This window comes from Alligator sinensis, unplaced genomic scaffold (genome assembly GCF_000455745.1).
Source record: "Alligator sinensis unplaced genomic scaffold, ASM45574v1 scaffold616_1, whole genome shotgun sequence".
NCBI lineage: Eukaryota > Metazoa > Chordata > Crocodylia > Alligatoridae > Alligator > Alligator sinensis.
The window spans coordinates 320,555-330,125 of record NW_005843002.1 but is presented as its reverse complement, the minus strand read 5'-3'; the positions used below and the strand labels follow the sequence as shown (position 1 = coordinate 330,125).

The 9,571-nt window shown below is 42.8% G+C and overlaps 1 protein-coding gene across 1 annotated transcript in view; it reads right to left on the bottom strand.

The window, feature by feature from the left end:
- SH2D4B (SH2 domain containing 4B) overlaps positions 1-9,571 on the bottom strand; it is a 108,255-nt gene that overhangs the window by 72,035 nt on the left and 26,649 nt on the right. The window contains exon 4 of the mRNA XM_014526282.2: positions 1,858-2,005. Coding sequence (XP_014381768.1) covers positions 1,858-2,005 — 148 coding nt within the window. The remainder of the gene's footprint in view (positions 1-1,857; positions 2,006-9,571) is intronic.

The following is a 9,571-nucleotide window of genomic DNA, read 5'->3' as shown; positions in this document are numbered from 1 at the left end:
TTTCCCTACTTCAGAAGATACTAAATTATCTCATTCACCACACAATTATCTTTGACCCCCTCCCACAAATGCTGTTTTAAAAGTTTTAGTTTTTAAACCTTCCTGTTGCACATAATTAAGACAACGTAATTGTTAGAGCTAGTCTTCCTGTCTTTGTGCAGAGTAATCAAACCAATATAGATGAGGAGGCATGAAGTATAGTCTTCCCTCAGTAAAACTGTGTACTTCTTATCATTAGTGAGAACTTCACCCATGTACAAGTGAGTACACAGCCTATCCCCAAATTATAACTATATGACTGAGAGATCTAAATACATTTTAGTCCCTGCAGCCTGGCTTGGACTAACTGTATATAGAGCACACACCATCAGGTAGTCATTTCCCTTTTAATTGGGTCACTGATAAATACAAGCTTCTGTTAGGTTTCTAAATTATTGCTGGTCACACAAATGATATTGATAAAGATTTCAATGATCTATAAAAGAAGCTGAACAATGATCATTATGGAATGACAAAATCACACACAGATCCATTAAAGATTATGATCTAAATCAGAGGTAGGCAACGTTTTTTGGCTGGAGTACTGAAAAAACCCACAAAGCCTACCTTGGAAGGTGCTGGAGTGCCAGCATGCCAGAAAAACAAAATGAGGGCAGGGGGTACATGGCAGGATGCCCTGCTTGTGCCCCTTGCCTCCCACCCAAAGTCCCTGCCCCCCAGCCCTGCTGCCCCTTGCCCCCCCATCCAAAACCCCTGCCTCCCAGCCCAGGCTCCATGGCTTTCAGTAGCTACCCAGAACCTAAGCCAGCTGCAAACAGCTGCTGCCTCCCCACCCCTGGCCTCAGCCCCAACACATGCTGAGGAAAATGGCCTTGCTTGCCATGCTCGGCATGCATTCCATGGGTTGCCAACCCCTGATCTAAATGCTTTACAAAACAAATCTCTAAAGTCAGTGGAAATCTGCTTGAGTACTGGCATCGGGGTCTGGCCCTACCAGCATGAAAGGAAGCAACTATTTGGCTAACAAGATCACACTGACTTATAGGCTAAACGGTACAGACATTCAAAAAGCCCGAGGTGGAATCAATCCAAGTCACTCGGTTTTATATAGCCAGTATAGTGGAATAGTTTAAATCAGTAGCAAACAGGATGCATGCTTGCCCTTTGATTGCGTGGGAGGGGACACAAATCTTAGAGTGGGTTCTGCCATTTTTAAACCAGTCTATGTGTGCCAAACTTCTGTTCTGTTTACGGGTATAGACTGCTTTTGCATGCCGAATTCCTTTTATAGTTACCAACCAGTTTCCAATCACATATATGGGAAAAAGTGTAATGTCTGTATCTGGCCCTACAGTAGAGGTACTCAAATGCAGATCAAAATATTCTGTATTTAAATTAAGTTTTACAAATTACATTGAACACAAAATATTCCAATATTTGTTAACGTTTCTGTTTTCAAGACTTTATTAGTGGCAAAAGGCAGTTTCCATTAAAGAAACAGAGAGATGCCAACATACAAGAAGAAATTTTAAATAGGAAAAATTTGCAAAACTGAAAAGACATGGTTAAATAAGTTACTTTCTACAAATGATCCATTATTTCACACTGTGCAAGGTGCTTTTTAAAAAAAAAACCCTAGTATTTTAACTTGAGGCACTTAGCCAGGCTGGACACCAGAACCAAATCATAAATGTAAGTTCATCTAGAATATTGCCTTTTTCTGTGGTTTAAAAAGAAGCTTCCTTTCCATATTACTTTTTTGTGTGAATTTTATAAATGTCATACATGCTTATAGCTTTCATGTCTTTAGCTAAGACTTGTACACAGCATGCAAATTCAGACATTAATTCTACTTACACTGTTCTGCCCATTCCTGGTCCTCATGCTCATTATGTTGGCTATGTTGTTGAGCTTGCTTGAGACTCAAGTACAACTCTTTTGCTCTAAGTTCTTCCTGTTGCCGTATCAGTTCTTCACCTTTTTGCCTCTCTTCTTCTTCTCTTTTCTAAATGAAAGAAGGTGAGACATAAATCACTAATAAAGTAAGAGGTTCAGCATTTAGGAAATAAAATTAATCCCCCTTTCTCCTCAAACTTCCTGTGTAGACAAATCACCACTAGTCTCACTACTTTTCCATCTATAAAATAAGAATAACAATACTTTTCTATCTCATAAGATGTTCTGAAGATTAATACACTAAATACTATCATAACATACTACAGTGGCCAGGGCCATATAAGTACTGAAAACAGATCGCTTGCCTGAAATCTGGCAAGGAGAATTTGCTGTCATGTGATACCTGTTAGCCATATTTCTGTAAATTGCCCTGTTGCTTTCACACAAGCTACATCACCATGGGTGACATCTTTAAAAGTCAAAGACCACTTGTATCTTCTAATGCAGGATTTGTGGAATTCATTGTTTGCTTTAGTTGCCTTACAGTTTCCTAATTTTAGCAGCACAGAGCATCTACATGGTATAAGCAACAAAGAGAACATGTTCCTATAACACCAAAGTTAGATAATATAATTTCCTCACAAACATTTTGTCATAATCCAGCCTGTACCTAAAAAGGCCCAGAGCAAATATGGGTTATTCAAGAAATTCAACATTAACTAATCTCCAAGAACAGCCCCATGAAATCAGGGCAAATAAAACTGATTTTTTTTTCTTTTCTAATCTTTGCAGTGGATTTTCAGCTAAAACTGGCTTTTTATTAGCCAATAGCTTTAAGTACCCTGTGCATGTGTGAGGCTTAACAATGGTATTTTCAAAAGGGCATAGTGTTGATTTAACTGTTTCTTTTAGATGGGATTTTTTACAACTGATTTCAATGGGAACAAGGTGACACTGAAAAATAGGTGGGTTAAGGTCTTCGACATTTCCCAGGGTTCAGTATACAACCATGTACTCTTAGGCTTCAAGTCTTTGGAAAGTATTATAGATTATTTTCTATTTGTTTAAATAGCTGTTACATGTGTTAAAAGAGACTGACTTGTTCTAACATGGCACCTGTGCTGAGGCATTTGAGCAAATGATTCTTAAATGTAAAAGTTGCATTTGTTCATTTTTCCCCAAGTGTTGGGTATGGGGTAGAGAGGTAGAGTGGGAGAGGGACAGTGATTTTTGGATAGGATTGCTCCTTCATTCCAAGGGGGATCTCTACACATTTCAGTGTATTCTATTATATTATGGGCATGTACCCTGAACTTTGTGGTAGGACATATTTTATCACTCCAAAAATAAATCCAGTGTGTTATATAGCTCTGCAGTTTTCATTACAGCAGGGTTCACAACATGACCAGTACAATCTACAGTCTATTTTATTAAACACTATAAATACATACAAGTGAATGAAGAGATACTGGGACTGAGACTATAAACTGATTATTGATATTCTCGAAGTCTCATAACTTCCAGATCAAGACTCAGTCCCACCCTGCGCAGAGTTATGCTGTAGTGCTAGTTTGGTATCCAAGTTTTACTTGGATGTCTCTTTTCCAGGTACCATGCTAACACAGCTTGACCTATGGTAGCTTACAAGAGCTAATCAAGATCCCCAAACAAGTGTATGTGACTGAAGTCTTGGCATTATTTCCTAGCTATGACCATCTTCTGAAATCTGTGGTATACTCTCAGTAATTACTCCATCCTGCCAGTGGATTGTAGTATTAGTTTGCTTAGACTCGTGTCATCCCCTCAAATAGAGAACAAGATACCACCAATGCTGAGGGCTCAATCTGCACCATAATCTTTAGCAGAACCTAGTCTTAAAATATATATACATATGGAAAAGTAGCTGTGGTTAGTGGTTGGCACTGATGGCATTGCTGCTAGCAGCACAGTAATTGGTGCTGCCCTGTGCATCAAAGACATCCCATGGATCAAAGGGTATATATACACATCCCTTTGAGGGTTTTTTCTATGTCTTTTTATTTTATCCTCCAGTGTCTGGCTTCCTTCATTTCATCACCCTTCTCCCACCCCCATTTCCTTTCCACCTCCCATTTCATTAATCAGCCCCATCCCATTAACGCTCTGCCTCCCTGCTTCATGTTTCTGTTCCCTTCTCCTCCCACCATAATCTATTTCTCACACCCCCCCCCACCTAGATCATGAATAGAAGCCGGTCCTGGGCTTATCAGCCCTCTAATGGCAATTCACAGCTGTCACTCCTAGTCAGGCCCCTACTCACTAGGCCTATAGTCAAAGTCACATCGGTTGTTATAGGCCGCCTAGAAGTCAAGGTTATATACCAATTAGTATTTGCTTGTCACTCCTTGTTATCCTTAAAAGAAGTTCATATGAGTCCTAGTGGACTCCAAGATGAACAGGAGTCATCAGTGTGATGAAGTCATCAGCAAAGCTAACTGCACTTTATCAGGCATCTGCTGACAAACAGAGCCAAGGAGGTGATACTCCCCCTCTATCGGGCGCTGGTCAGACCACAGTTGGAATGCTGAGTGCAGTTTTGGGTGCCGCACTTCAAAACAGATGTGGATAACCTGGAGAGGGTCCAGACAAGGGCCACTTGTATGGTTAAGGGCTTGCAAGCCAACCCCTACGAAGAGAGACTAGGGCACCTGGACCTCTTCAGCCTCCACAAGAGAAGGCTGAGAGGTGACGTTGTGGCTGCCTATAAGTTCATCATGGGGGGGCAGAGGGGAATTGGTGAGGCTCTACTCACCAAGGCGCCCTTGGGGGTCACAAGAAATAATGGCCATAAGCTAGCAGAGAGCAGATTTAGACTGGACATTAGGAGGAACTTCTTCACAGTTAGAGTGGCCAAAATCTGGAATGGTGTCCCAAGGGAGGTGGTGCTCTCCCCTACCCTGGGGGTCTTCAAGAGGAGGTTAGATGGGCATCTGGCTGGGGTCACCTGAACCCAACCCTCTTTCCTGCCTATGCAGGGGGTCGGACTCGATGATCTATTGAGGTCCCTTCCAACCCTAACATCTGTGAATCTATGAGTCTATGAACATAGCTGCATTTCCAGTAGAGAGAAGGGGCTCCCTCCAGAACATAGAAAAAACATTGTGTCTTGTTTTCCCACTGCAAAACAAGTTTTATTTTCTCTTTTTTCTACCTAAAAGGTTTTTTTGTGGTTGAGGAGCTTTTGCTACAAGGATCAGAGAATTTTAGATGACTCTCCAAAGTATCTGTGTGTCATGTGTGACCTTTGCAATCTCAGCAAGGGCCAGAAGTAGCAGCAAAGATAAGAGTTGTTTGGTTGTTCAGAGGCATGGAGCACACTAGAAAGGTATACTTAAGGAGAAATGACACTCACTATTAGCAAGGCTAGGAAAAGAACAGCCATACTTTGTCAATTGTGGATAAACAAGGACAGGTGTCTTGGGTTTCACAGGGATCACTTGCTTCACAGTATTCAGCCAGCTGACATTGCTCTAAATGCTTCATGTCCATTGACATTTCAAAGTGATTGAAAAAAGCAAGCAATTTACTAATTACAAGCAATCATCATCTTCAGGGAATGGGAAACAGGAGCAAGTGCAAGTCTCTGCCTTCTGCAATGAGTCAAATACTGTTTATGCTTCTTAAAGGGCCAGATCTTCAAGTAGCATACATCAACATAATGTTTCCATTGAAGCCACCATATCTTTACTACACAAGACTTATCCCCTTGTTTTGAATTTTTTTTTGAGCAAAACTGAAATCTTCCCAGCTGAAATAATAGATATTAACAACACTGTGCCCATGGAGAACATCCAGGTTCCATAACACAACATGTAGGGAACAATTAATTAGACTACACATAGCATAAAGCCCAATACTATACTTTAATGCATTTTATGCATTAAACGCATTTTATATGTTAATGCTGGGATGTCTTATTATTTCTAAGCCTACCCACCCTTCATGTCCTGAAAAAACAGTTGAACTACCAACTCTGATATATCAAAACTACTGGGAAACCTAGATTTGAATCCCAGCAGCTTCTTGACAGGGGTCTGGCAAGAACACAAAAACTCTGGTCTTACTTGGTGTAAAGCTAAGGATTCTATAACCTTTGATGTTAGCACAGGGGTTTGTTCTGTTTTCAGAATAAAGTATTTGCTCAGCTCTTCTTCCCTATCTTTTGTAAAGTGAAATGTCTTTCCTGCACCCCTTTTCTTTCATCACTTCTGCAAAACAGCATATCCAGCAGCCAGAAGCAAAGTGGGCATGAAATAGGCAGTCTTGGCATGCAAAAAAATCCCAATTTACACCAGTAACTAAAAGTTAAAATCTACTAACAAAGAAACAAAATAAATTCCTATATTGTTGTTGTTGTGAAAAAAATGACAGTATCTAAGACTGTAAACAGATGTTGCATTTTCTCCCAGAAGAAAACCATTTGTCTCAAGTTCCCACAGATATTCACACCCATTATCCCACATAAGGTTCCTGTGAAGCATGCCATGTAAAATATGCTAACATTTTTCCTCAGAGACCCTTCCCCTAGAGGCTTCTCTAAATTAACTGCAAGTCATTCTCAAGATAAGCCTGTCAGGAAGTGTGCTCTCCCTAACCACCCACTGGCAGAGGAGTATCATTGCAGCTTGGACATGCTAGATTCGAGTATGTACAGACATCACATTCAAGATTAGGTTGATCTAGAGGCCCAATTGTGTAGGCATTCAGGAGATTTAATTAATCAAAAATGGTGTGCATGATCTAATTTAGCTTACCCCAGGAAGTGCACCAATGTAGATGGAGATCAGATTAACCCAATCTAGTAGAGTATTAACCCAAACTCCTGAATGCCTGTACACATTTGCAGCACAGCCCTGGGGCTGGGAAAGCCCAAGTGTTCACCCCAGCCCCCAGGCTGCGCTAATCCCACACCACTCCCCACCAACCTTGACTGGGCTATTTTTAGCCCCCTGACCCCCCACCCTTGACCAGGCAATCTTTCCCCTTCCTACGGGCCCACCAATTCCCCCCCAAAGACCCATTAGCTTCACTGATCCCCCAACCCCAAGTTACTAAAGTCAGGCTCCCTGTGTGTCTCCCAGGAGCAGTAAATGACTGCACATGCTGCTGCATAAACTGCTCCCAATCAAGGTGGCTTAAAATAAGGCCTAGACTGGGTGCAATGAATGCTTGTTCACATCCTTTGTAAATGTATGTGTCAGGGACAAAACCCAAGACAAAAAGGACTTCCTTAAATGAGATATCCATTTACAGCCTAAGGGAACAACAGAATCTTGGCAAACCTCTGAGTAGTGAGAACGGGGAGGTCTTGCCTGGTGAGAAAATTACAGCAATTTTTATTTTTTTTAATCTTCAAAAGCCAAAGTCAAAAGAGAAATAGCTAAGAAAAAAATGAGCACTTAAAAGTTGTTAACTTGCTCTAAACTCACAAAACTCTTTCATGCTGTCCTTTTTAGAGAGAATGAATTTAAAAAATATAAAACATTAATCTAAGGTATGTGTGTGTGCATCTCTATGAACATGGACTAGTTTTCCACAGACAACTCAATTGGTAAACTCTGCCACCAACCTTGCCTTTTTCTCCATATAAGCTCAGTCTTATTGGTCAAAATTGTAAGTAAAGAGCAGCTCTAATAATCCACACATCACATCAGAAATATCACACCCTGGCTGCTAGATGAAAGAAACAGCACCTAGTTCTGTGATCCTTTAATATCTCAAAGACCAGGCAGAAAGCTGCCAATCCAATACTCGGTTCCAAATTACTAACATACTGCAGCATATTATACTGGAGATTCAGTAGCTAGAAGCATTCCCTCTGGCTTTAAGGATGCTGGAGAATTTGGGTGAACTAAATTATGTTATTTAGCCCCTGGCAAGTCAAGAGTCTTCCACAAATTTCCTGCCAATGCTGAAAAGCCATGTTTATACAACATTTGTTAGCCCTGCTGCAACCAACTCTAAATAAATCACTCTTATTCTTAGATAAGGTTGGTTGCTAATGTTTCCAGCTAGTGCAGATGAAGCTGCAACTTGTCAAAAATGAGTTTCCTGTGGAACAATCAAAATGTTTCAGTTTGATAGTTTCCCTAAACTGAGCAGAAGTTTTCCTCAGGGTCTAGGGTCTACTTGTGTTGTCCAAACCTGCACAGAAAGTGGGGAAGAGTCCCCATTGTATCAATATAGAGATAGAATCTCCCCCTCAGAAAGGAAGCCTAGAAGTTCTAAGTACCCTAGCTCCAACCAGGGCTCCCAAGCTCCTGACTGCACAAGTTCCCCATGCCAAGTTGGAAGCCTCAGCATTTCCAGGCTCTCTGCTGTGACATCAAAATGTCTAGAACTTCCAGCGATATGCAGATTGGGGTGCTCCTTGCCAGGGAGCCAGAAGCCTAGATCCTGAGAGGCCTTGCTAGAACCAGGGAGCTCCCAGAGCTTCCACACACTCAGCTCTGCAGCAGGAAGCTCCAAGATCCTTTGACAGTCTGCAAAGCAAAATAGTCCCAAAGCCACAGACTCTGGAACCCTACCTGTGTTTCAACAGTAATCTGTCAAAACTAGTGAATTTCCCCAATAGAAGTTTGTTCAGAAAATTCTCTCCTGATTCGAAGAGAAGTGCTTGTATACATATTGGTTAGGGACAGAAGTTACACATAAACCAGTGCAAATGATTGAAAACCAATTCAAACCTGTAACATAAAAAAGTTCAGGGCACATAAACCAGTTTAAGATAAACCTAGTTGGATGTAGTATCAGATTTAACTGATTTAAGGTAAATCAGTCTATTGCAGCCCAGGGCTGTGTGCTGCCTGCTCTGGTAGAGCAGGGATGGCCCCATCCCTAGTTGTCACAGAGCAGAGGCAGTATAGCCTCTTCTCCCAAGCCTGCATCTGTCAGTCCAGCAGGATGGGGACACAGGGGAACAAACTCCTCCCCACTGGATCTGGGTCTGCACAGAGCAAGAGGAAAATCCCTACCCAAGGGGGGCTTTCTCCGCCAACCCAGAGAGCTCTTGAGTTGTGAAAGCCCCAGCCCCGTCCCCTCACCAGCCACCAGCCTCTCTGAGAGGCAAGGGGAGGGGTAAGACTTCCCCCCACCCCGGCCTGCCACCAGTGCCCCAGAAGGAATATGCATGGTGTTGGGGGAGGGCAGCCCGCACAATAGGGGCTTTACAACCTGCCCGCAACCCAGCGAGCCAGGCTGGGAAAGACTCAGCCCCACCAGCTCACCAGCCACTAGTCTCTCTGAGAGGTGAGGTGGGAACAAATCCCCCGCCCAGCACTGCCCTACAGTGCCAGACCCAAGGGTGCGTTCCCCGCCTCCACCTCTCAGATAGGCCAGCAGCTGGCAAAGGGGCAAAACTGGGGTTTTCGCAGCCTGACTCACTGAGCTACACCTGATGAAAAAGCCCTCGCATAGGTGGTACCGCCCCCCACCCCCATGCCATGCAAACCCCTGCCCAGCCAGGTATACATTCCCCTGCTCCCATCCACACCCCTTAGAGAAACCAGCAGTTGGTGAGGGGGCAGAGCTAGGGAGAAGCAATTGTGTACTGGCTCTCCCCCCTGCCTGTGGCTGACAATAGAGGGTGGAAGTGGTTTTCAGCAGCCAATCAGGGATGGCCTGCCAGGTTGATGGG